Genomic DNA, 26,543 nt, shown 5'->3' with positions numbered 1-26,543 from the left:
TCAATGCTTTTTTCACATCTGGAATAAGCTTTCCGGCTTGTGTCTTATGTAATACAACCCGTTCCCGGAAACAGAATGTCATTGTTGAAGAAGATTCACAGCGACAGACTGACAACAGTTCCCCGGACCCCGAATCTCGGCGTGCACCCCCGAGGCCCCCCCTGGCAGCTGTGCCCGGCCGTCTGTCCGCAAAAGGCAACTGTGCAGCACGTCGAAGGCGGGCACTCTGAGTCTATCCGTAGAGAGTCAGCACGGAGATAGACACGATTCACAACAGAGAGATGTCAGCCACAAATGCGTGCGATAAGATGGGCGCTGACGCTGGTGTAAGTGTGTAATGAGGAGTTTAGAGGGCGCCACATAGTAACCAGCCCCGACTAATCTTCATTGAGTCTTGCCCAACGGCCCAAGACCCTTCCACCGAAGAGTTCATTGGGTAAGTAATTCCCGAAGCATTGCGTATGCCTTCCTTATCTTACCCACCGGCGACACAACCTTGCAATCACGTCACTGCCGATGTCGGTGTGCCCTGTCATTTCTTGTGCGGTGCGCCCTTGGGTTCTTTCTTTAACTTGGCCTCACTTCCTCCGTCTTCATCTTGGCACTGGATAAACAGATTTTGTGATTCGAATCGGCATTGGAAGGGAAGGAAAACAGAAATTGGAGGAACTCCATACGCAAAACTCATGATGCTCCCTTCAATCAAGGGCCTCGAAAGCATCTCACGACGGGCGGGATTTGGAAACGGAAAACGAAATTGACATGCCGGAAAAGTCGCCCTCAATACAAGGCAAAAGAGACCGATAAGCGAGCGAGCACGCCCAGATCGAAATGGCCCAACAGCCCAGGTACGAAGTGGTTCTCATCATTCTTTCTTTCCAGCGCGAGTGTGCTATGGGGCGCCGTCTACTTGACCTTGAAGAGCGTGTATCGGTAAGAATGGAATGAAAAGTATCTGGTAGAAATGGATCTTATTCGTTTTGCCGCATGTTGTACAGGGCGATTGTTTCTCCTCAAAATTGGTTTCCACTGAGGCCGCCGGAAAATGGCCTCAGTTTCCTCCCATCTCCACTTGACCATGTCCGGTGGTGTCTGACCATAGCCAAGATGCCCATCAAAGGATCGAACCCGAGGCATGATGACTTATTGAGGACTCTCACGCCGAAGAAGTATTCGGCGTGAGAAATTGGCCTCAATGCATTTCGTTTCTCAAAAGTCAATGAGGCAGCTTCGAAATGATGTTCTTATTTAAGCGGACTTGACCAATGTCTCTCACCCTCCCTAGCTCACTCACTCAGCATCACCACTCCTCACTTTCACCATTTGGACCTCACTCTTTTTACCATTAAATTCACACGTTGAAGATGGCGTCCTCCGATATCCTGTCTCAGACCCTTCACACCATCACAAGTGTGAAGCTCAGCCAGTTGGATAAGCAGAAGGCTTCCTATGAGTCGGGAAAACGAGCCCTGCTAGACGATGCGGCCTATGAGACGGACAGTCGGAAAAGGGCGAAGCTCTTAGTTGACCGGGTCGAGAGGCTTCCTGCCATGGCATCCGTGGACGATGGCTCACTACTATCCATCGACAATCTCAAACGCTTCGTCCAGCAAGCCGAATTCGATCCGTGCGTTTCCGACGACTTCCTCCACGACTATGAGAACAGCGTACGCAACGAACTCGACGTCCAGTCTGCAAAGTATCGATATGCCGAACTCTACGGCAAACTCGTCAACGAATGGATCTCCGCCGGGAAGGCTGCTGGCCAGGGAGTAGAGTCAGGGTTCGTCCCCGTGGGCCGGGAGGAGATGCACCAACAGAGAGCGACGTGGGAGCGCTATGTTTTCCATGCCAAAGAGACGGACGGCCGGGCCATCAAGAGCTACCTCGAGAGCCTCTTCATCTCACCCTCCAAGGACATTCACCGGGCATTCTTGGAACTGAAAGCGAACGTCAAGAAGTTTCAGGACACGTGGGACGACAAGACGCACTTTGACGAGGATTCCCTGATGAACACCATCCGCGGCCTCCTCCGGACGGATACTCTCACAGATCAGAAGAGGACGACGCTCAACGACTTTCTCAACAACAAGGTCGTTTTGCGCGAGATCGCCGATGTGCTGAACATGCGGATGCAAACCCGACAGAATTGGGCCTGGGACGGCGCGACCGAGGTCGACGTGCGACGGCAACTCAACGGACGCTACCGATTCTACCCCGACGACGATCTCCTGCAGGCCATCTTCATCCACCATATCGGCAAGCTGTGGGCCGTCAAAATCCGCGCGATCCTCGTCACGTTTCTCGAAAGCGCGGGCGTCGAAAGAGACGCAACGAAGCCTATGAGCAAGGAAGACGTTCGCCGTCAACGATTCTTCCTGAAAAAGGGGCCACGCATCGAGAGCCCCGTTTCGGTGGAGAAGAAGCTCCGTCAGCACTTCAAGTCGGAGATCCTGCTAGACCAGCTGCCGCAGACCTTGGCGGAGGAGCGAGGTGGCTACGGCTCAGATGGGAAGGAGAAGAAGGGTGACAGCCGCAAGTCGCACGTCGCCGTCGTGCAGAACCTCTTGCACCTCGTGCAGTCCGAGATCATCATGCAGACGCGGCTCGGGAGCGACGTGACGGTCATCCGGTCCGACCTGAAGTGGTTCGGCCCCAGCGTGCCGCACTCGTCCATCTTCGCCGTGCTCGACTTCTTCGGCGTCGACGAGGAGTGGACCGGCTTCTTTAGACGGGTGCTCGAGTGCCCTTTACGCTTCAGCGACGACCCATCGGACGCGCCAGCCCAGATCCGAAGGAGAGGCACGCCCCTAAGCACACCCCTGGCGGATTTCATTGCCGAGACTATGCTCTTCTGCATGGACGTTGCCGTCAACCAACGAGCCGACGGTTGCCGCCTCTACCGGCTGCACGACGACATGTGGCTATGGGGCGGTCTCGAGACCTGCACCCGGGCGTGGGAGACGATGACCGAGTTTGTCAGCCTCACAGGGCTGGAGATCAACTGGGACAAGACGGGAAGCGTCAGGGTCGCCGCGGCCGCACCCCCGGTATCGTCGTCACCGAACCAACAACAGCAACAACAGCCCAGGCCGCCGGGTACGGGTACTACGACGACGGCACGGGGTCGGCTGCCATCAGGCGATGTCGTGTGGGGATTCCTCAAGCTCGATCCGACGTCTGGGCGTTTCCTCCTGGACCAGGACAAGATTGACGTGCACATTGACGAGCTGCGGCTGCAGCTGGAGGCGTGCAGCAGCATTTTTGACTGGATCCAGGCGTGGAACATTTACGGCGCTCGCTTCTTCAAGACCAACTGCGCCCAGCTCGCCAACTGCTACTCCCGGCAGCACGTGGACAGCATGCTAGCGACGTTCCACCGCATTCAGGAGAGGCTGTTTGGCGCTGGCGGGGCCGGGGCGCACCTGAAGCGGCTCATTGGCGACCGGTTCGGCGTCGAGGACATCCCTGACGGTTACTTATACTTCCCCGTTTCCCTGGGCGGCCTGGGACTCCAGAACCCCTTTATACACCTCTACCTGATCCGCGACGACGTCATCGAAGACCCGGACGACATCATGGACGACTTTCTGGCCGAGGAGGAGGCAGAGTACAGGTTCAAGAAGGCGGCCTACGAGGAGGACACCGAGGGGGCCGGCGGCGGCGGCGGCGGCGGCGGCGGCAGCGGCAGCAGCCTCGACATCTCCGGGGCCCGACACCACGCGCCGTGGCTTCTCGCGGACGACTACAGAGACCTACGGGACCAGCCGTTCATGAGCTACGAGGAGTTCTCGCGGCACCGGAGGCGCACGTCGCCGGCGCTGAGCCGGGCTCTCGACAGGCTGCGGCACACGCCGGCCACCAAGGCGATCGAGCTCAGGGGCGAGGTCGAGGCCGCGCTTAAGACCACGCCGGCGGGCTGGTATGGGCTCAGCGGCTACGAGCAGTGGGTGTGCGGACTCTACGGCAAGGACATGGTCGCGCGGTTCGGGAGCCTGGTTGTCGTGGACAAGGGGGTCTTGCCTACGGGTTTGCTGGACATGTTGAGGCAGAGCCGGTTCAAGTGGCGCGGTTGAAGGGAAGAAGGGCAAAGAAAGCCGAGGGTGAAAAGCAAGGAAAAGGGTGTTACTCCGTACGATGAATGGAATGGAGAGGCGCAGAAATTGGATATTGGGAAAAATTAGCCGCGATGAGGCCTATCCTGGTCTCCGTTTCTAGAACAACGGGCAGAAAAGTATCTCGGGCAAGTCGCGTGATTCTCGGGGATTCGGGCGCGGCAAAAGGAAAATAAAGAATACGTCGGAGGCCCTAGGAGGGCAGTGAAAGTGTAATGCTAGCTTAAATTGGGTTTTCGGTCAAGCTGGACCGGATATTGGACTCGTTCATTACTCGTGGAAATAGATGAAATGCGAGAAACTCATACTGAATCGCGAAATGCTGTGAATTGGTCAGAATTGCCACTAAAAGAATTAGAGCTCCCACCCCGGCCGGGCCCCTTGTCCCTTGCCGGGAAAAGGTCTTGTTCAAAAGAAGGCACAAACCGAGGCAAGTATTATAATAAAGTAAGTGTTATGGATAGGCAATGATGGGCCGGGACATGGATATCACAAAACTTTGACATATGGAGCCTCACTTCTCCTCTCACTCTAGTCTCTCACACACCCCTTCGCCAAGCAAGAAGGGTCCTCGGTTCGCGTTGCCTTGGCATTTAGTAGTGTAAACGCCCTTCCCCTCCCCCGATCTCGACTTTGCAGTGTTGTCTTTGCTATCTTGTCTTACACACCCTTCCTTGGAGTACAGAAGTCGGGCAGCTAGACTAGGGGTCAGCAGGCGGCAGATGGAAAACAAGTTACAAAGTTTACAAAGTCACGATGGTGGATCCATTGCTTTTTGCGTGCTTTCTTCTTGTTTGCTGACCGCGGTTGAAGAATGGTAGCCAAGGTGGGTTACGGCACGATGCGGGCGCGAGAATGTGTGCATGGTGGATGAGGGACGACGATGAAAATGCGCCGCCAGGTAGTGAATTTCTTCAGGTGTTCGGATCGCCGGTGGTGGTAAATGGCGTCATTGCGGTACTTGATCAAGAGGGCATTGTGTGTGTGAATGAATAGCATCACGCATACCATGCCGACTGATTTTACTGCAGTAGATTGGTGTCGGTCATCGAAGGCTTTTAGAACCAAGAACCATCTGAGATGAATCGACAACATCAGATGATTCAGAGATGATCAAAGACCTGATGAGCCTCGAGAGTGCTGTTCATGACGATTGGGTTGGGGGTGAGGTCATCTCAAGTCAGGTTACTTCAGGTCGAGGGCAAAAGGTGAACTGTCACTACCATGAGTGAAGGTGAGAGTGAGAGTGAGAGTGAGAGACCCCCACGCGTCCCGTCATCTCACTTCCTCGCCAAGTCGCCGTCATGAACGACTATCCGTATACGTACGACTAATTCCCAAAGGTCAACATCAAAGTCGACATTTAAATCGCTATCTATCTCGTGTCGTTTCTAGAGACGCCAGCAGATGGCTCGTGCTATCTTTCCCAGTGTCCTTTTGTCGTTGCCAGCGGCCGCCTAGTAGGTATCCGTACGGATACGCAGTAGCTCCCTCCTCTCGTCTACTTTTTGGTTCTCGCAAAAGGTCTCTGCATATTCGCAGGTCACACACCCCCCGGTACGTTCTATTAGACGAGTGCTCCTCCGTACGGAGTAGTGTACATAGGCGAGCAGACAGAAGCAGACAGAAGCAGACAGGCGCGGGCATGGTTTAAAGTAAGCTTGTTAGTGCATGCTTTAGGCCAGGTCAGGCAGAGTAGTCAATATGGATTAAGGTGTCTTTTGACTCTGCGACTCTGTCTCCATCTTCGCGCAAGGCAAGGTGCAGCTTGCGTCCGAACTCTCTGACTCTCTTGCCTTGAGGTTCCTGTGCTGTGTGCAGTGAGTACCGAGAAGGGAGCAGTGTAAATGGGGTTCTCCCCCGTCGCCACCGCCTCGAGTTCCCCTGCCACCTCTTCCTACGCAGTGTCTGGCTCGGCTGGGGTTGTCGTCCATCTCTTTCGCTCTCAAGTCTTTTCTGTGTGTCGGTCAGCTTCCCCTGGTCGAATCTCCACGGCAGGACCAGTGAACCATAGAGTGAGTGAGTGAGTGACCGGCCGGGCATTCCCTCTCTCTCTCTCTCTCTTCGGGCTCTCTCCACTCTTTGCCATCTCCCCTGGTCGGGCCTTGTGGATGTTCCTCCTCTCTTCTAATCCATGAATCCAGGCCTCCTTTCCTTGTACGGATACCCTGTGCCTGTCCACGGAAGAACCCCCCTGCCAGAGAAGAAACCCATGCGTCGCCAGATCGGAGAGAGAGGACGGAGAGTGTGCGGTACCACAAACGCCCGTGGCCAGTCCCGCGTTCCCTCTTGTCCAAGTCTGTCGTGAATTCCAGCCAGTCATGAGCCCGGCCGGAATTTCTTGGCCCGAACGTCCCTTATCACCCCCACACCTTGGGAACTTTTTTGGCTCGGGTGGATTCAAATCGTCAACGCTTCTTCCCCAGGCCTTTGGCAGAATCCCTGATCCTTGTCCCCATGTCCGTTCTCAATCCTGGTCCTGGTTCATTCTCCAGCCAGTCTGCTTTTCCCCCGATGCCCTTGATCCGTCCGTTCCCCCTCCTCTGCCTCTCTGCCTCTTGGGGCTGTCTGTGTAGCTGTCACTGTCTACGAAGTACAGAGCGAGAAACTACTGCACCTACATCACTATCCTTCTTCCTCCTCCTCCTCCGTCATCGTCCTTCAACTACCCGCTCTCCGCAGCATGCGAGTGGAAGCAGTTTGCAGCTCTTTGAGTTTTGGGAGTGGTGGGCATCCCTTCGTTCCTGCAACGGTGACCTCCTCCCTCCTCTCCCTTGGACCCCTTCAACAAGGTCCGGCGGTTCGCTGGCTGGGGGCAAGCAAGCATATCGAAGCTCCCAAGTTTCCAAGTGCCTTTAGTGCCGCACATCAAATACTACAAACCGGACGGCAATCCAGCCCGTTGAATTGGCTTGGCTCGGTCTGGAGTAACCGAGCTGGCAAGGATCGTGAATGCCATATCCGCAGTGCATACAGTAACAGGATGGGAGTTACGGGGCCGGAACGATTCAGACTGACTCTGCACTTTGCTTTCTCTTTCTTTCTTTCTTTCTTTTTCGGTCTCCTCCTCTCTTGATATCTCTCTCTCTCCATATCACCGTCGGCCTCCTCCGATCCGAACTATTGCTGCAATGTCATCATCTCGTGCTCCTTTCGATCCGAGTATTTTCGCACAGACGGGGTCAACACAATTAAGCAGTCCATCAACCACTTTCCCGTGAGTAAACCATGGAGAAAAACCCGAGGCACGGATAAAGTATACCGCGTTTTCAATCCCCTTCACGTCGTGGCGTCCACGGTTCAAACTCCCCTGGCTCTAGTCCTCAGGCACATGGGTGATGGGATCGCGCCGCCCACATGCGCCTCCCGCTCCAAACGGCGCTTGGAGCGATTGCGACTGGACAGAGACAGGTCCCCTACAAGTAGGACAAGGTGGTGGATCTGGGCTTGGTTGAAGCCGTATGGAGTACAAGTCTTGGACCGGGGCAGAGCGGGAGGGCAAATACCTGGGTACCTTACTCTCCTCCGCACCCCCTTCTTCTATTCGCATCCCACCCCCTTTCTTCTCGTACACTCCCCCATCTCTCTCATACCACACACCCCTCCCCTCACCACTCAGCTTGCGCCTACTTTCAACACAGCTCAACGCAATGAGACGCTGGAAAAGATGTCAAGTACTCCGTAAAACAGAAGCATAGGTACTGGGAGCTGGACCCTGACTTGGGAGTTGAGGGGGGGAGGAGGATCCGTCGCGCCGCCGCCTGGCGGTTGTTTCGGTACCGCAACGCAGGTACCATCGTGATAGAGCACGCCATCACACAACGCCATCGGCCTCGTTCTATGAGTGCTCTTGTCTCTGGCAACTTGAACTTGCTGGGAAAGAGTCCTTTTCAGTGAGAGGCAAACGGAATTGCAAGAGTCTCCCGAAGAATAGGATATTGGCAAGATCAAAGTGTGTGTGCGTGATGGAAACTGTGTTCGCCTTATCATGGTGTTTGTATTCTGGAAGCTATCTCCAGACTTCCCAAGTCATCCCCATTTCATGCAATCAGCCAATCTTGAGACTTACACGTCCAAGAGACAACCCTATTTTGCCTCCCAATTCCCATCATTAACGCCGCATCATAAGTATGTATGCCCACAAAGTCGTCGTAGTTTGCTATTGTACAGGTTTACAGATCAGATAGACCACACCACCACCACCCTCACATCTCATCAGTCGTGACTTCCAAGCCCAGCTTACCCAGCCGGAGCGAGGAGAAAAAAGAAAACACACTCGCTCACTCCGACACCTCCTGTCTCTCTCTCTCTCTCTCTCTCGCTTTTGAGCGTGACTCGTGGTCGTGCTTCCCGGGTTCCCTTGCTCGCTCTTTTTTTTTTTTTGGTGTTCCCTTTTCCACTTCCCCTGCAAACTCCTGGTGATCCATCACACAGCTCCGCAAGGCGAAGCGAGCTGCAGTAAAAGTGCAGTAAAAAGCCACACCCTTAAAACATGATCCACTCCACCTCGACACCGGGACCCCCGATGCACCTGGTCCAGTTGAACGGGCCCCGACGCATCGCCTCGAGCTTGACGGCCGCCGGGCTCCGAGACTCGTTGTCCTTCCACTCGCCCGCCCAGAGCCTCTCCAGCACGTCGAGCGCGGCCAGGTTGTTCATGTAGCCCGAGCGCGCCATGATGTCGCGGCACTTGCTCCGGACAATGTTCTGCTGGAGCTCGTTGACGCACTCGCTGCCCGCGACGAAGAGCGGCCACAGGAGGAACTTCTCCGCCTGGCTGCCGGCCTCCAGGCTCGTGGCGTAGTAGACCACTTGCGAGACCAGGTTCTGGAAGTTGCTGTGCGTCGAGGGGACGTTGGGCGACGCAAGGCGTTCCGTGTACAGCAGGGCTGCGTAGCGGAAGGCCTCGGACAGGGAGCCCAAGTCCCGAACCTGGGCTGGGGTCACGGGGGAGGGGAGGGAGGCGTGGAGGCGGGCCGAATCGAACTCCCAGCTTTGGAGGGCGACGCGGGCCTCTTTCCACTCTCTCCAAAAGTTGTTGCGGTTGTCATCGTACGTTGCCGAAGAGCAGAGCGTCGAAGAGACGAACTCGTCGTCGTCCAGAGTAGAGCCGAACCCGTTGCCGTCGAAACGGTGACCCGGCAAGCTGTAGATGTCGCCGAGTTGCTGGTGGTGGTGGTGGTGGTGGTGCATGCCGTTGATGTTGCTCTTGAAAGAGTGACCCAGGGGCGAGCTGAGGGGTGACTGCGAGCGCGAAGGGATGTCGCGCGCCATGGGGCTGGTGACGAGGTTCTGGACCGAGCGGTGCTGTGAGAGGAGGTTGAGTCTGCCCAGCTTGCTGATGGTCTTGAAGAGCTCGCGGTCACAGCCGACGAGGTTCTCGGCGCCAGGGGGAAGAAGCTGGGCGTCAGGCATGACGCCATAGAATGTAGAGTTAAGCTGAGCCTCTCGGTCATTGATGCTGGCCGAGATGGCGTCGAAGTAGGTAAAGATGGCTTCCATCCACGCAGAGTCGCGGGAAGGCGCCAGGTTCTGGGATCGCCGCATGGAGAGGATCTTCTTGACGCCAGCGAACTGAGTGTGGAACTTGGCGATGCCCGACTCTACCATGCGGTAGTGGCACAGAAGCAGGATCGTGGCGAGAACGGAGTCATGGCTGGACTTGGCCGGATCGTTGAGCTGCTGGTTGAGAAGGTGGACAGCCAGGTTCCGGTGCTGGTACTCCTCAGAGAGGGATTGGTCCTCGGGCTGGGCGTCCGCCATCGACTCGGCAGTAGACTTCTCAGCCATGAGCTTCTCGGAAAGTTCACGTGTGTCATGGCCCAAGCTGAGTCTTCGCTTCATCCGCAGGTTGCAGGCTGACAGGGCGCAAATGGCATGCTGCAGGCTCTGACTACTTGAAGCCAGGTGAAGAATGTGTTCTCTGTACGGGTTGCTGGGTCCGTCCATGAAGACCATGCCCGGGCACATGATGTTCTTGTAGTAGTCCATGAAGAAGGGCATCTTTGCAAAAAGGTCAGAGTTGACGTGGACGGCCTGCGGCTCGAACATTGTGGGCCACTGAGCCGAAGCGTGGTGATCCGAACGGCGCGGTGACATCTCCTCCGGAGGGGGCGAGGTCCAAACATGGCCGTTGGAATTGCAGCTCGTGCTATATGCATCCATCTCGGGCACGCCTAAAAGTCGTCACGTCAGCGAGTCTGATCCTAAAGCAGAGCAGCCGGACAGGGCGTCTTACTCAAAGTGTCACACTCCCGCATCAGTTTCTGACTCAACTGGCTTTCGAAGTTGTCCATGTGTGATGTGAGACTGGAGCTATGTTCGGATGGGGCGTACACGAGGCTCGGGCACGACGTCGGGGCGGCTCTCTGTTCAATAAGAATGGCTGAGATGGGACTCTGGGGCACCGGCGAGCCGTGGGTGCTGTAGCCGTCGTACATTACGTTGGGGCTGTGGAGGAAGGGAATGTCGTCTCTAGAGTAAGAATGGCTGATGGGGGACATGTAATCGCCATCGCTGGCAGACTCGAGTGAGGAAGACAGCGCGCTCGAGATGGGAAGAGGTCCCAAGTGAGCACCCAGCTTCCTGTAGTTGGGACCATCCGTCGGCATGCTACTCGAGTACGGGAGACCGCCCCAGTGTCCCGCAGTCATCGATGAGGTGTGCTCGGGGTGTGACATGGAGAGCATGTCGTAGCTGTGAGGGTAGGGTGTCGTGGGTGTTGAAACGACGTGCTCCGGTGAGAAGCCGGCATCGTTGCGCGGGCTCCTCCGAGACATGTCGTCTGCATCGGCCCAGCCTGCACTGGTAGCCGTGGAGTTTGCGCGGGGACGCGAGGGTGACTTCTTTGCAACTCCGGCCACGGGGGGTGCCTTTGCTATGGGAAGAGACAGACCGCGCAACTTGCCTCTGCTGGCAACGCCAACGCCCCAAGTCAGTTGAGTCTTGTAGCCTGAGCACTCGTTGCCGATCTCGAGGCATTGTGAGCAGTAGGGCCGTCTGCGGTCACACTTGATGTTCCTCTTGGAGCAGGTGAAGCAGTCGTCGGCAGCGCCACCGGCGGGAGCGCGCCTTCTCCTTTTCCGGACCGAGGCGGCAGCGGCAGCATCTTTGGCTTGCGCGGATTGTTGTTGAGTTATGGGAGCGGTCATCTTGGCTTGTGTGCAAGTTGAGATATGGGACGAAATTGTGGAATGCGTTTTATAGCACGTTTGCGAGACCGACTGTCAGTCAGGAAGGGGGAAGAATGATATCGGTGTCGAACAGTAAGGCAGTCAGTCCGGCAATGGTACGGAGGAATTGATGGTATACCGCCAGAGGTAAGAGAGCAAAAGATGAAAGCGAGAGGATAAGTCAAGAGGCACAGCAATATATCCAAGTGTGGCAAGCCTCGGGGACGAGGAGTGTATATATGTATCGAGACGTGGTGAGCGTTCTGGTTGGCAACCATTGGTTACATGGATGAGAGATTGGCTAGAGATATACAAGCGGCGTGCGAGGATCCTGGGTCTCAGCAAGCAACTCGTCCGGGGGAGAGAAGCGGGTATTGCACAGGCAGTCTGAACGTACATCATGTGCGTTGACGGGGGGGTAGGAGGCAACTTGAGAGAGAGCACCGATGGGGGTGGGGGGGGAAAGAGAATGAGTGCAAGAGGATGCTTGGAGGAGCACAGCAACAGCACCAGCATAGGCAGCACGGTAAGAGAGAGAGACAAAGTGAGTGAGAGAGACCGGGGGCGGACGACTTGGACCGATGGAGAGAAACCTACGTGAAGATGAGCCGGGTTGTCTGGGTGTGTGAGAAGAGAGCGGCGTTCGGGGAGTGTGCCTCGTCTCTGGGTTCCTGGCCGTTCTCTCGATCTTAGTGGATGCGGGAGGTAAGAGCTCGAGAGAGACACAACGAAGAGTGGGAGGCAAGGCTAGAGAGGAGCGGCGGGCAGGGCAGAGCGAGTGAGAGTCGAGAGTGGGAGGATGAATATGAGCAGATCAGCGGAGCCGTTGCCAGATGTCTGTAGAGCAGGGGATCCCTGGTGTAGGCAAAGAGGGAGTCCCCATTTCATTGCAGGCACAAGAGTCCAGGGCCCTCGACTGTGGGCTGTGGCTACTGCTGGATCCGTAGGTACCTTGCCTCTCGCTGGCTTGCCCGCGATTTTAGGTTGCTCTGGTCAAGATGTGGCCGGACGATGCGGCAGGGACCCCTTGTCGTCCAGACTTTGGAGGGGTTGCATGCCTCACCCATCACCCCCCAAATTTCAGAGTGTGTGCGGTGCGGTGCGGGTGGCTTTGGTGGGCGTTCTATCTTGTTAGTTATCGATGTTGGGGAAGACAGAGAGAGTTGAATGCGGAGTAAGAGCCTAGAAGAAGACCATTGTCTCCAAGATCTGATACCGAGAGCTTAACATTCGGTGCCTAGTTGGAGAGAACAGCATAACCAGACGCGATCTTGGATACATCTCGTGCAAGGGCTGAGTGCCATATTCGCACAATACTCGACTGGACAAAGACAGAATGCAATCAATATGGTTGGTATCCGCTCTGCTCTCCGCTCTTGAGATAGGATAAACGGAGAGAAGGAGAGGTAGGAAGAGAGAGAGAGAGAAAAAAGAAAAGAAAAAAAGTTCAATCCATGGCTGGTGACATACGATGAACGGAGATCCAACCCGGTCGCCGCAAAAGAACCTGTAGCACGGGAGGGCAGCAAGATAAGACGTGATAGAGGATTGCGGGGGGGGGGGGGGGGGAGGGAGAAGTTGAAAGTGATGAGACGAGACGGATAATGATCAATGCACCCACAAGTCAAGGCAAGCAAACGAGGGACGAGAGACGACATGTTCCCTTTTGGCGGCGCTTGAGATCCCTGCCATGAGGTATTCGGCCCCAACAACTCGTATTCATCGGTCCCTGAACATAACAGTTCCCATAACCAGCCCGCGAACCAGCCCCTACTTGCTTCCCGCCTTCGCCTGGCCTTGTCCGGCGTGTCTGACAGACGAGTGCTCCGTAGATCGGGCAAGACGAGACACTGACGGTAGATCCATCGGAAATAGCATCATTGCGGGAGCGTCTCTGGCAGTTTCCATTTGCTAGGATTCTGACAGCGTTGGCCAGTCTCAGATCAGCCCGGACTCTTGACAAAGTCCAATTGTCATTCAAAAACCCGGTCAAGAGAAGGGGAGAGTCGGAGACAGACAGATGAGACAATCTTCGTTCTGCAGCCTGTCAGTGACGACTGCGCAGTCAGTCTCCAAAATGAACGTCTGCACTCGAGAGCAAAAGACTGGCTCGCCGGCTCCCAGCTGCTCCTCTTCGCGCCTAGCCTCAACCTAGCTCAGGTCCTTTTGCAAACCCACCATGAACCCACCCTGCTGCTCCCTGAGTGAAAGCCCCTGCTAGCGACTCGATGCGATGCAATGCTGCTGCATCTGCCGCGCTACAGGGCAGGGCAGGACAGGGTCGGTCCATGCAAGGACAACGACAACGGCGAGGGCGGAGACGGTGGCCGTGGCCAGGGTGATTGGCAGCCCGGGGGGGAGGGGGGGGGTTCTCCAGCTAGCCAGCCAGCCAGCCAGCCAGCCAGCCAGCTTGCGTGCTTCTTCTGCATCCAGAATCTCTACAGACTGAGAGGCGTCTGTGAAGAACAACAAGCCTGTGTGCAATTAACTTTCGGCCTGCTGCGGGCAAGGAACAAGGCGCCGCGAGCTAAAAAACGACGCGGACAATTGTCGTCGGACGGGGGGTGAGGCTGGAACGGTACTTGAAGCTTGGATGAGCGAAACGAGGGACGAGGTCGGTATCTGTACGATACGGCAATGTGAAGTGAAACCAAGCAAGGCCCCTTTCGTTTTACACCATCTCAGTGGTCCGAGTAGCGTTGGTCTGGCAGCTCTTTGCAATTCATAGAACAAGAAAAGATGAAGGTGGGTTCACGGTTCAATGTTTGGACGAACTGGCGGCTGCTGCTCCATCGATCAACCCAACCAATAACACGGCCGAGCAGCATCTGCCAATGGAAGCCGCGTCTTGGTAGCTGGGCAATCCCGTACGGGCTATCTACGTAGCGTAGCTAGCTTAGGTTAAATGACTGGATGGCCCAGTCAATAGCCGATAGGCGCATGGGGTCGAGACTTTGTCTGAGATGATGACTCTCGAAAGATTGCGGCGACAAGAGAAGTCGAGCAAAGGTTTATTGAGGCCCACGAAGAGCGAGACGTAGAAGCCCAAAGTGAGCAAAAGAGCGGATTGCATGTGACAGAAACAGCAACGGAGATGACGATGCGATGCTTGTCACTGTCGTTATTGCCGGACTGTGTCTGTTTTCGGTCGTCAGTCTCCTCTCTGTCTGTCTCTATACGGACGGAGTAGGTATCTATGCACCTGAAGTGAGCGCGAGGGTTATGAGATGGAGTGAGCGGGTGAGGCGTGCGGCGTGCGGCGCCTGAGTCCAAGGCGAAAGCTACAAGTGAGCCTCTGTCGGCCGCCGCTGTCGGTACATAGTCTTGACGGGGAATCCCGCGGCAAGTGGCAGGTATCTAACGGCAAGGTGTTTTGTAACTCGATCTCACCCGTGTTCCTTGTTCCTCGGTACGCATTCCCTCGAACCGAGCTGACCAGGATGATGACGGGGTGGTTCATCGGTCGTCTTGGAACCCACCCGCTCAACACCGACCACTTGGTGACTTTGTGACTTGTTGCCGGCGCGAGGGCGAGGGCGAGGGCGAGGGCGTGGGAGTCGGGACAGGGCAGCTAGAGTCAAGCGTGAAGCGACATGTCAGAGAGCGTCGGACATGGACGACGGGTGAACCCCCGCGCCCCACGACGGAGCAATTCTGGTCCATTATCCATGGCCAGCTTTTTGATGGAGATTTCCTGTTCCTGTTCCCGTTCCAGCATCTGTTCCTGGTTTCCAAGCAGATGCAAGACGCCCGTGCCCATAGAGTGCCAGTGCGACAAGTAGGTGCCGCGGCAGAGACTTGTCAGTGGCCGGATTTGGTATGTTGGACAAGGTGATGGCTGTGGTGGTGGTGGGTGGTTGTGGTGATGGATGGGTCTTATTCGGTGGAGTGGGCGATGCAGTTCGCGTGTGTCTAATATCCGTGGCATACGGGTCTGGTGTATCCGTACTTTGAATCCATATCCAATATCATCGGTGGTTGTTTCGAGCGAAGAGATTTTGTTATCTTTAGCCCAGCAACCCTGTCTGCCGATGCGCTCACTCCGGCCTACTGTAAGGTGGAGGCGCGTATGGAGTATCCCGTACTTGGTATCCGTAACTCAGCCAACATTGGAGAGCGAGGGGCACTACGGAGTACTAGTTGATGGATCGTGGCAACAGGTGATGAAAGGGTGCAGTTTGTGACACCTGAAGAGAGCAGCGTACATGTATCCGTACCCATATTCCGAGTCTGTCGTGGTTGGCACGGGCTCTTAAACGCGGTAGCCGTTGGATAATTCAAGCCTGGCTCGAGTGTCAAGTGATGAAAAGGCTTGTCGTCGTTGTGCGGTGAAGCATATCGAGTACCTACATACAGATACACATAAAGTAATAGACTAGAGAGAGCAACCCATGCCGGATTGGCTGGATGCGTGTTAGACGCAAGGCAAGGTGAGGGAGGTGAGTTGGGTGAGATAGGTTGGGTTGGATCGAGGTCTGCGAGATGTGGAGAGGGGGAAGGGGTGGGAGGGGTGGGAGGGGGAGGGCGGGATGCAGGAGTCCTTTTCCCGCCCGCACTGGAGAAATCTACACCGGTACTCGAGAGTCGAGGGAACGGCACCCGAAGAGAGATCCTAACTTTTACCTTCCCATTAGCTAATAGGAACTTTGTAGGCATACTTGTGTTTGGTGTGTTGGCGATTGCCATCAAACGTCCAACGTCTAATGTCCGATGCCTAATGTTCTTGTTCGAACTTCAAAGAACCTTTCCCTTCTCTCCTTGATACACCTCACCTCACCTCGCAACACAACGCAAAACAACGCAAAACACAACACAGCTTGCCCCAGCGTAACACTTCGGAAGAAGCATCTCATCACACCGGATCACCCTCACTTCCACCCCAGTCCTTCCGGCCAGGGCCCTTTTTCTCTAGAATGCTACAGAAGCACAGGCTACGATGGACCATGGCTTCATGGAAGCCTTGGCTTGCTTGTTGGGCTTGCTGCCTTCTGGACTAGCTGCGCCGTGGCGCCTCTGCCCAGGAGCAACAGAGTGTGCCATTGCAGGATAGGTGCAGGGCATCGCATCCTCTACGCCGTGCAACAGAACGGGCGGCGCTTTTGCTAGACCTTCCATGCAGACTTCGACGCGCCTTCTGCCGTCGGGCCAGTCTGCTCAAGAGGCCAACCACTTTCAACAAATGTGACTTGCAGGTCAGGCGCAAGCAAGTGCTTGCGAGAAGGGGGAAGGCCCAAGGGGAGAGAAGAGAGCATGAGGGGGGGGGGGAGGAGGCTTGCAGACGAAAGGATGGCGTTCTCCAGGCACACACTCACACACTCTCACTCACCATCACAGGCTCGCTCACCCATACCTTTCCACCGTGATCGTTAGTACCTGCCTTCTGCCTTTCTTATCCTTCGGTGGCCGACGGCTTCCTTCGGTAACTCTAGGCAATAGGAAAGAAAGGCGGAAGGGATGGGAAGTGAGTAGGGGTGCAGCGGGCGTCGAGAGTTCTGGAAGCTTTGCAAAGAACCTCACATTCCGATCTCGTTCTCGAACCTCATCTAGTCACCGGGGATGCGAGCCTCCTCTCTCTCTCTCTCTCTCTCTCTCTCTCTCTCTCTCTCTCTCTCTCTCTCTCTCTCTCTCTCTCTTTCTCACCTCACCTCGAACTCAACATCGTTTAGCGCCCTTGGTCAAGCAGTACCTGCCACCCACACTTCTCATCACACTTAGTAATGGGTTACTGCACGTCTCTGAACCGCCATCCCGACCGTCGCAACGCAGAAGTCCACCTAGCTGCTTTGGCCTCACCCATCGCCGCCGTCCCATGTTCCCCTCGTTCCCCTCGTCAACCTCGCTTGCGCCGCTGATGACATTTTTGCACGTTCAACTCACTTGAGCTACAACCTACCGATATCAGGCGACATCAGCACCGCAAACACACATTCGTGGTAGTGTGACTAGAATCAGCAGCAATAGTTCGTCCTAGTATTATTGCCCTTCCACCAGGCCCTGCCAGCTCGACACGATGCGGATGTATCGATCTCTCCGATGCTTGTTGACACAACTCCCCTTCTTCCGGACCTGACGGCCTTGGCTTTTGCCTGCCTGATTCCCTGATCACAGCATGCCAAAGGGCGCCTGGGATCCAATTATCCAAGTACAGATACCTGCTCGCTGGTTCTTCGTGTCTCAAATCTTGCAGGAGTAGCGCCACTGTCACGGTCCCAAGGACGTCCGTCCATACTGACACCCCGGGCTTCACTTCAGGATCCTGGATACCCAGTACCCAACAACTAATGCTGGCTGACGTTGCGTTGGTCCAGATGACAAACGTCCGCACTGACACCGCACGCCCCCATAGCCTTAGCTCGCTTCGCCCGCGAGAGCCAGGTGCGCCTGTTCGCGCTCTGTCGGAATCCAACCTCGTCAACAACAACCCTTGAAGGATCAATATCAACGCAGCCCTGAGAGATTGAGAAACCAACATCAGAAACCCGTCAGCCAGCCATGAGTGCGGCAGAGCGACGGGATCGCCATCGTGGGGCTCGCCGGGGGTCGCCGGAGGTCGCCCCAGCTCGTTGCTCAACGTCGGCCGTCTCCATTCATCACATGCTTTCCCCTATTTGCGAGTCTCGGCCGTTCCCTTCTCCATCTCTGCTATTTTGATAGTGTCCAATCCGCGCTCCGAGGTTGTCTTCAGAGCCCACTTCGGACCCGACCGACACCTCCTGCGTCCCTGCGACCCCTGACCACCGACATTGATCAGCACTCTAGGCCTTGAATACCATAGCCCCTTGTCCCTGGGAGCCCCGAAGGGTAAAACAAAGGGTTTTTGCCCAACTTGATCTGATCTGGGCACAGAGTGGTTTACAGGACCCGGAGAATTGGCAGAATACGGCTTCAGCCACGCTTAAACCTGGCTAGAGGAAGCCCCCAACGCAACCTGAGTGACTCGAGAGAAGCCTTTCCGGAGCAACAAATCATTCAAGCCAAGAAAGACATATTCACGACCATCCGCGAAGCTGCAGCCCGCGATTCATGACGATGCCTGCTGCGGCTCGCCCCTGAGAGCTGAGTCTCAGTCTACGGGTATCAAGCTCTTCAAAGTTCAAGGTGCGCCCGTGCACACAGTATTGGCTTCACAAACCAGTTCCAAGAAGAGCAGGTTGGCAAAGTCTCCTTCTCGGAAAGGACAATGAGAAGGACCACCCCCATGATTCAGTATTGCCGTTCTGACTCCCGCTTGCTCAACTACCGCAAGGCTGGGGCTGTGCGAGACGGGATGTCGGGAGAAGCGCGTCCAGGAGTCTGGTTGACGTGTATTCGACAATCATCGTGAGACATGTCATTGCTACATGGCCCCAACCCACGCCGATGACGAGACGGTGCAGCAGAAGCGCGGAGGATGCCTAGAAGGGCAGTTCAAACTTGGGCCACTTCATCTTCCGTATCTCTGATATCGTATCCAGAGAGCAGAGGGTCATCGCACATGGTTTGACTTCTCCCTGATGTCACCCAAGATGGCGACGTCGTCGAGAGAACGTTCGCCAGCTTCCTCTCCTGCTGCACTCAGAGAAGTATCCTCTGGCAGTAGTCGCAGGTACGATAGCACCAACCCTAATCAAGAACAGTCTGAACAGAGCAGCGATACACTTTCCGCCTAGCGCGGGGGATGCAGTTCGGAGCGCTAGAAGGACCGAGGAAGCATGCAGAGAAGCTCTCTCCAAACGCCATTTCACAGTCAGGGGGGTGGGTGGTCTAAGCCTCACTCGATGCAAAAAGTCCTCAAGCCAGCCGTTAGCGTGGTGACCGGCTCATCCCCCCGTCGGCGAGTTAAATTCGACTTTGCCGTCTCCAAGTGTGCGCCTCCCGCCATCCGTCATCCGTCAACCGTTAAACCGTTCGTTCACCGCAACGCGCGAACTGCTCCGGCCAAAGGCAGCCAACCATAACCAGTTGAACGGAAGGATCCTGTTCAAGCCCGGCTCGCTGCCGTCATCTGCTTCCTTTTCGCTCAATGTGTCTCCCACCCCCAATCTTCGGTCTCGGGACGTGTGGCTTGTCCCCGTATCTGTTTGGTCAACGATTGGTTTGCGTCTCTCTACCTAGCGATTAGGGTAGTGTTGTGGGCGCTGCCGTTCGTTCGTACAGAGGACCGTTCCTCACACATAGCCATCTTCTACCCAACCATCACTCCTTCAACACCCCTGATGCCGGCTTAACTCTATCAGGCTTGAACAATGCGATTGGCTGCGGGTTGTTACGACCGCCAACACCATCTCCCGAGACATACCTACACACATCATGCCGGTTTTGTGGACGACGTCTAGGTTGGCGGCCATGGGCAGACTTCTCTTCCGTATGGCACCGGAGCAACATGGTGTGGGTTTTGGACACTGGCGGTTTGACGATTTGTGCCCAAATCAAAGCCGCTTACTGGGTGGCAGGGTCAGGGTCTGGACGCTCTGTCTAGACAATGGACTCTGGACTTTATACCTGCACGCTGTTGTCACTGTTTCTCAAGTGAGAGTGAGCCCACCGCCACTTCATCGAAACCCTAGAACCTGCCCCTCGATTCCACGCTAGGCCGGCCGGTGAAGGTAAGTAGAGGGGTGACCCCCAAACCATCTCCGCCTGGGACTGATCATTCTCTCTCTCTCTCTCTCTCCATTTCCATCAGGACTGACATTATCGCGCTTGCCAGGGCTCCATGAAAGGTCCGGTGCAGGATGAACACGCAGATACCACGTACCTACAGTACATCACCCTTCTCTGAAGCTTGATCAGATCATTGTGCAGACGGCCATGCATCACTCAACCGTTCCGTCTTGAAAGATCACCTGGGACGTCATCGTACCCCTTCGACAACAGCGCGAGCCTGGCCTTTTGATGATGACATGCCCCATAGCAGTTCATCATCCCGCGCCGCCGCTGCTGTGGGAAAATGGGTGGTCTGCCAGCTGGCTCTTGCTCAAGAACCCCCCCCTTGCTCAATATTTATCCTTGTCTATCGAGCCGCCAATTGCTTTTCTCTCTCCTTGAACATCGACATCTTGCCAGACTTTTTCCACCCGACTGGTTCTGGCATGAGCTAAAGCGCCTGTCGCGATCCCAGCTCGGAAATTTGCTTCAGCAGTGACAACGGCGGCTGTTTGGCAAGGTCGCTTCGATGTCCGGTGCGTCCAGAGGCCCCGGTCAATGTCGGGTTACCCCCTGGTCTTATCCTCGGGGCTCTTTCAAAGCGTGGATATGTTTTATGTACAGCTGCGAAAAAAGAAGGAAACATGGAAAAGATAGGTACTGGCAAACTGGATTCCGCAAGCTCAAGCCAATCCCCGTATCCCCCTTCTTCCTCGCTCTCTTTGCACTCTCTCTGCACTCTCTCAGTGTCTAGATGTCATGATCATCCCCCATCGGTGTCTGCTCATCACATCTCGTCGAATCGGCTCGCCTCACGCCCCGGACCTTGAACGATTTGCCGCTATCTCATTGGCGCTGCAACGTTGCAATCATCATCTTAACAGAGACAAGCGTGGTCCCGGGGACTAGCGAATGACAAGCGCCAACGACCGCCTCCAATAATATCGATCAGAGACCGTGGGGTGGAGTAGACTTCATAAAGAGAATACCGTCGTTCGACCTCCAGTGTTTGCGACTCGATCGGTAGGAAAGTTGTGGAGGGTTCGGAAGGCAAGAGTAGCCTGACTCTTCCTCTGGCCGATATGTCGGGTGTCCAATTCAATCCCGCTGGTGGCAATCATCAGGCCTTTCTTTTAGTCTATACTAATCGGTCCTGATGCAGTGGCCCGCTCGTAGCGACGAACGGCACAATTACGATTACGCAGCCGCAGCCTCGTCTGTCGTTTGATGCCTAGTCTATCTGTACTCTCTATCGGTTCCTTTGCAAAGAGAACGACGTTTGCTGAGCCGCGGCAACCTTTCGAGCTTACATCAAGCTAGTTCGAGCTTCTCGATAATTCGGCCCAGGGGAAACATCGTCAGGGCTATTGCTTTACTTCTGAAATCAGGAGGCTGCCTGACAAGTTACTCCGGCGGGGCTGAGTTGACTGCACACTACTTTTACGTACTGACACATAGGAAGGATCATCTTACCGCCGCTCGCTCACATGTCTTTGTATTTGTATATGTCTCTCTCCTTTTCAAGGGTTCACCCACCAAGCGGGACTCTGAAGATCGGTCTGGGCCAAATGGTTAAGGCAAGTTAAGCTCGTCGCGTGCCCTTCTGTTCGTCTCGTGCAACTTTCTTTCCCCGCAAACTGGATCGGGGTGGCATTCCGCGGCCATTGCTTTCCCTTGCCCCAGCATCAAGCTAGTCTTGCACGATTACCGACAGAGAGGTCGTTGACAGGACGCCATGACTAAAGATGAACCTCGAATTTGCTAATGCCAATGTCACGCGTGCCAACGACCCTTCTTCGACCCCTTCCTTCCGCAAGATACACAGAGACGGTATGACCAGATCAGCGGAGGCGGCTTTTTGCGTTCAAGCATCTCGACCGTTGGGCGATTTGCATGTATCAATGCGAGGCCGGGGAAGGGGCGTGGTTTTGCGGACGAGGCCCTTGATGCGGGTTCGTTGACCGTTGTTTTCCCCGCATTTAACTTCCCCCCTTCACAACGCCAGCATGGACGAGTTAGCCTCACGGTCGTTTCTATGGACGATGTCGACGTCAAAGGGCTAGCCGGCACGCTATCTCGAGTCCCTCTTCTTGGCGGTTTTGCCGACTCGGCTTCGTTCAAGATTAGAGGGGGGAGGATCTCATCGGGAGTGGACGGGGGACCTTGATTCCAATCCCCTTCATGCTCGTTCGCCCTTTCGCCTTTCGAGCATCGTTGTCGTTCACACCACGGGTCCCCTTGCCAGGTCCATCATGTGGCGTTTCACACGTCCTCGAAAATGAAGATCGTGGCTGGGCCCAGAGGTCGACTGTGGCAGTATCCCCGAGGTAGGTGTGTGTTGTACGTGTGAACAAGCGTGTACGTCAGTCGTCACAGGAAACCTGGAGTGTGAAGTCTATACTGACGGGCCAGCCTCTTTCCCTAACTAAACCTCGCTGCCCCCACCCACCCCAAGTCCTCGAGCTCTTTGCCTGATTTGGATCCGATGAAGAAGTAGGAACCAGGACCATGCGGGGTGTGGTTCTTCTTGCTCGAGAGCAGTGTGGTGGTGCGGCCACGACCCCCCGCTTGGCTTCCACAAAAGTTCCCAGCCCGGCTGCCGCAGGCCCGCATCGGCACAGGGGTGCGGCGCGAGGGGAATGGGACGCACATCATGTACGCACGGGTGTGGTGGACATCTTGCTTGTTGTTGAAGCTATGGGCTATCCTTTCGTCTACGCAGCCAGAGAACGGTACCTCCCTCAGCAGCATCCCACAGGACCCTTTTCCGGGTCTTCCTGCTAGGCTCCTGTCAGGAGGCTGTTTTCGAAATTCGGAGGGCGTCAACTGTCACGCCAGGCTAAAGGTGATGAGGTTCTTTTGTAACCCCTCGGACGTTTCTCTTTCTCGCTTGGGTATACTTTCCAGTCTCTCTCTCCTCTTCTTTCTCTCCCCTTCTCCGTCTTGTTGCGAAAAGAGCTGAGCCATGTGTCGATACTGCCAGAGAGATTTAGAAAGAAAGGTCCATGTATGCAACCCTACCCGGCGATGCTCTACCTACTTCGACCCAATGAGATGAATTGGTAAAGAAGGGGGTGGTGGTCTGGCCCTGGACCCTTTTCCCTTTCCCGCCTCTGGGCTTCTGGGCGGCGACTACAGCAAAGCGTGACTTTCTCGAGATCTACCCAAGCTTCGCTGAAGATGGTGAGAGATTCTCGGTCTCTGACGCGGACGACTTTTGCGCATCTGTGGGCATCCCATTCATATCAGAGTGCCCCCTCCCCTCCACCCCTCGAGATGTGCGCCTCCCCCAGGAGGAAAATCGATTCGCTGATCCGCGACATCGGACGATGTTTTTTGCCATCTATGGGTAGCGGTAGTGGTAATCGTCTCCATCGCCACACCTTCTTTCGAGGTCCAAAATGGAATTAGAAATTCTGGGCCTCTCTCTCCCTCTCTCTCTCCCTCCCTCTCCCCGTGTGTCCACCGGCCCCAGGGTCTTTTCGCCCCTCCTCTCCCCGTTGCCGTTGCCGTTGCCGGCCCGCAAACGGGGCCCGGGTGCGTCACAATGGCACGCAAGATCGCCGCTCCCTAAGGTCTCGCTGTTGTTATGTTTTTGGTTCATGTCCCGATGTTGGATGGATCCAGAGGGACCTCAAAGTGAAGCGGCAATTGCATGTTTGGTACTAGGTACTGTACCTCTGTGGGTTCAAATGTCTTGGCTGCAACTGTCAACTTTCACAAGCATGAAGAATTCCATTTAAAAAAACAAGCAAGCAGCAGTACCGGCCGGAGTGGACCAAGCTCTTGGTGAAAGTGCCGCTGATGTTACCGTACATGTCGAGGAAAGAGGTTGTCCAATAGTACGGGTATGCATGAGAAAGCCAAGTCGGCGGCTCTGGAATCAGTGTTTTCGTGTTGCTCTTGGTCATTATTGATAGAATACGAGTGAAGAGAAAATTTCGCAACTTCCGCAATTCTCTCTTTGAATGGCGTTATACAGCACTAATCCAAATGCCAACTCCTTCTTCTTATTTTACCTTACTTCACTCTCATTTCTCTTCCTCCCCCTGCTCGTCAAAAGTTCGTTTCGTCCCGCTTCGCGCCATTCTCTGGGCATTTCCTCATTGTTGCCTCCCCCCTTCTCCGAGCCTTGCCTCTGCATCTATAGGTCCGAGGCAAATCTGGCGTTACAGTGACACGACAGGCAAGAAGAAGAAGAAGAAGGCAAGAGGGAAAAAAAGACGACATGGCCAACCTAGTTTCTATTACTTGATCGTCTCCGGCACTTGGGGGGGGGCGTGTGCTCTTCAAGCGAGAAGCATTGGGCACTGGGCACGCGATGAAGTCCCATAACTATGGAGTCGAGGATGGGGGTGAAGAGGCGCATTGTGCATTGTGCAATGCCGCGAAAAACACGCACGACCCAGGGGGCGTAAGCCAGATTACACGACTCTCTGTCTCTGTCTCTGTCTCTGCACGCCCACGAGAGGGAAAATCTTGGCTTTTTCCACTGTTTGTCTGCGGTGGGACGAGAGGAGGCAGTGGGTGATGGAGCCTTGTGTAACGGTGAGTCGCCGCCGTGGGGGGCTCCTGGTTTCATTTGCGTGGCGGCACATGGCAGAATATCTCTTTCTATATTCTGGATCTTGGGAAAGGAGAGATATCGAGATGAAACGGAAGGGGGAAGCTTCTGTTGTCCTGGCGGCGTTCTCGTGTTTTGCGGGTGAACGGGGACTAAGTAGTCTTTGAAGATAGTTATAGCAAACTAGAAATTTATGCGGTGAAGGTCGATTCCAGACCATCTGGGCAGGATGATTACTGTCCGTACACGCTCGGTGACTATCATTGAGCCCTAAGTCGATATCTGTACGACATTGTGCATCGTCATGGCCGCGGCTTTTGATGTAGTTCCTCTATTTATACAGCTTGAAGTATCACGTAGTCTGAGGTTTGCAGTCAAAATGGAGGCCTTTAGTTGTTGGTGTTTGAAGTACTAAACTCTGCAAGTACCAAGACAGACTAGTTTCTTGTGATTTGCTCTGTCTTAGGTTACTATCCTGTCTCCATTGTCAACTCCATGGATCATGATTCGGGAAGCGAATGAGTTGGAGCTCGGCTAAGCCTGTTTATTGGATCGTGATTTACTTCTTGTTCCATAGTATCATGCCTCATAAGACTCTCGATCATACCCTAAAATGTGATTGTATGCCACGCTCGTCTCTCATTAATGGACATGGGCATCTGACGTTGCGGGAGGTCTGTGAGTGACTTTACGTGTTGAGGTCATCAAGAGCGAGGAGGCTTCGGGCATATGTCGACGTGAAGTCTCCAACTTTCAGTATCCTGACCATGAGTCTGATATCGGAAGGATGTTCCTCCATGTCAATATAAGGCATGTAGCATCTACCGACCTGTGTAGACAGATTGAGGGGCCACGTAAATCGGCGACGTCTAGTCATCGTCGTCGCTTCCTAAACTGCAATGGATAAATCGGCTGTCTAAACACTCCAAGGCCGATATCGAATAAGTTTGGATACGTCTATAGCAACAGCAGACTCACTTGGAATATAGGCTTTTGCGTTCCTAGCCCGGTACACCTCGTCTGGAGGGCAAAGTTTAGAATGCCAACTGTGGTTGAGAACTTGTGATAGGGTGTTTGTAACAAAAAAATCGCGACACAAGCCAGGAGATCACGCGTAAGGGGGAGCAGGAGAATACGTGCCCTCAAGCGATAATCCCTGACGTACATAGAGCGTCAAACGTGATGTCTTGTGGGTTTACGGCTTCGCAAGCTGCTGAGATCGATCCCAGGTGGATTGGAGTTTCAAGGGAGATTTCACAGCGTAATAATATCTTGAAAGCAGAAAGGTATGAATCCGTACCAATTAACTAGTGTTTAGTTGATTCGGCAAATGTACGCTTTACACTGAAATGTGGGTTGCAGATACGAATATCAAGTTGGAGCTTCGCAGAGGATCACTGCCATTGTCTTGAACCAAGAAGTATTGCATACCCGTTACGAGACGGATTCCTATTCCCTTCTTCCAACTCATCCGACGATGGCCATTTCTTACTCACTGATAACGATTGATCAAGAGTGATATCACCGAACGAGATGAGACTTTTCAGTGTCAATCGGTGGTTCACTGTTGTCTAGAAAGCAATCTGCTACGTGTACGTGTAACAGCCCGCTCAAAATAGCAACAAGGTTCTTGATGGCGTTGAGAATCTCGTGAAGCATGCTTTGATGGTAGTTGAATTATCCAAGCCCCCACACGTCGCACTTATGTTGTTTCTGTACAACATCGAAGGTTTCACCGGGATAGCCCGTGATAGAATGTGGCCTCTCGTACGGCCAGTCGCCGAGTCCCCTCGAGACTGAAAATACTGGTAGAGTTGCGAATTACCGGTATTCTGAAATGTCCTTTGCGAGATGAAGCAGCAAGGAAGCTAAATATTGTGCTCATCACTTAGGCAAGTAGCGGCACATCTCTTCTCTGGGCATTTGAGGACGCCACCAGCTCTACGCACGCCTCTATCTTATAGTGATGAAATTTCATCGCAGCACTTGAATACAAAAAGCCCCGGCTGGCTTGGAATAGCCAGTATTCAGCAGAGTATCGTCTTCTATCATGGTCGCTCGGCTTCG

General features: G+C 54.7%; 3 protein-coding genes across 3 annotated transcripts; 1 reads left to right on the top strand and 2 right to left on the bottom strand.

Annotated features, from left to right (window-relative positions):
- The first annotated feature begins 3,704 nt into the window (after nucleotides 1-3,704).
- Nucleotides 3,705-4,516, top strand: BDP81DRAFT_412891 (uncharacterized protein). Its single transcript, XM_060589249.1, has one exon. It carries the CDS (start codon nucleotides 3,774-3,776, stop codon nucleotides 4,074-4,076), a length of 303 nt encoding a protein of 100 aa, XP_060451596.1. The 5' UTR covers nucleotides 3,705-3,773; the 3' UTR covers nucleotides 4,077-4,516.
- Nucleotides 4,517-8,600: 4,084 nt separating this feature from the next.
- On the bottom strand, nucleotides 8,601-11,266 carry BDP81DRAFT_305729 (fungal-specific transcription factor domain-containing protein; the record flags this gene model as incomplete). The annotated part of the gene is made up of 2 exons (XM_060583199.1): nucleotides 8,601-10,291; nucleotides 10,354-11,266. The coding sequence occupies 2 exons, from the start codon at nucleotides 11,264-11,266 to the stop codon at nucleotides 8,601-8,603; spliced, it is 2,604 nt and encodes an 867-aa protein (XP_060451595.1).
- A 5,649-nt stretch (nucleotides 11,267-16,915) lies between these two features.
- BDP81DRAFT_412880 (uncharacterized protein) lies at nucleotides 16,916-17,824 on the bottom strand. Its single transcript, XM_060589248.1, has one exon. The coding sequence runs from the start codon at nucleotides 17,757-17,759 to the stop codon at nucleotides 17,196-17,198; it is 564 nt and encodes a 187-aa protein (XP_060451594.1). The 5' UTR covers nucleotides 17,760-17,824; the 3' UTR covers nucleotides 16,916-17,195.
- Between the last annotated feature and the right edge of the window lie 8,719 nt (nucleotides 17,825-26,543).

This window comes from Colletotrichum phormii (assembly GCF_030913505.1).
Source record: "Colletotrichum phormii strain CBS 102054 chromosome Unknown BDP81scaffold_1, whole genome shotgun sequence".
NCBI classification, from domain to species: Eukaryota; Fungi; Ascomycota; class Sordariomycetes; order Glomerellales; family Glomerellaceae; genus Colletotrichum; species Colletotrichum phormii.
Note: the sequence above shows the minus strand (reverse complement) of the source record. Positions and strands in the feature narration are given on the sequence as shown.

Excerpts from the sequence above, each read along its gene's own strand:
- BDP81DRAFT_412891 (XM_060589249.1), top strand. The coding sequence starts at position 3,774 with ATGAGCTACGAGGAGTTCTCGCGGCACCGGAGGCGCACGTCGCCGGCG.
- BDP81DRAFT_412880 (XM_060589248.1), bottom strand. The coding sequence starts at position 17,759 with ATGTTGGTTTCTCAATCTCTCAGGGCTGCGTTGATATTGATCCTTCAA.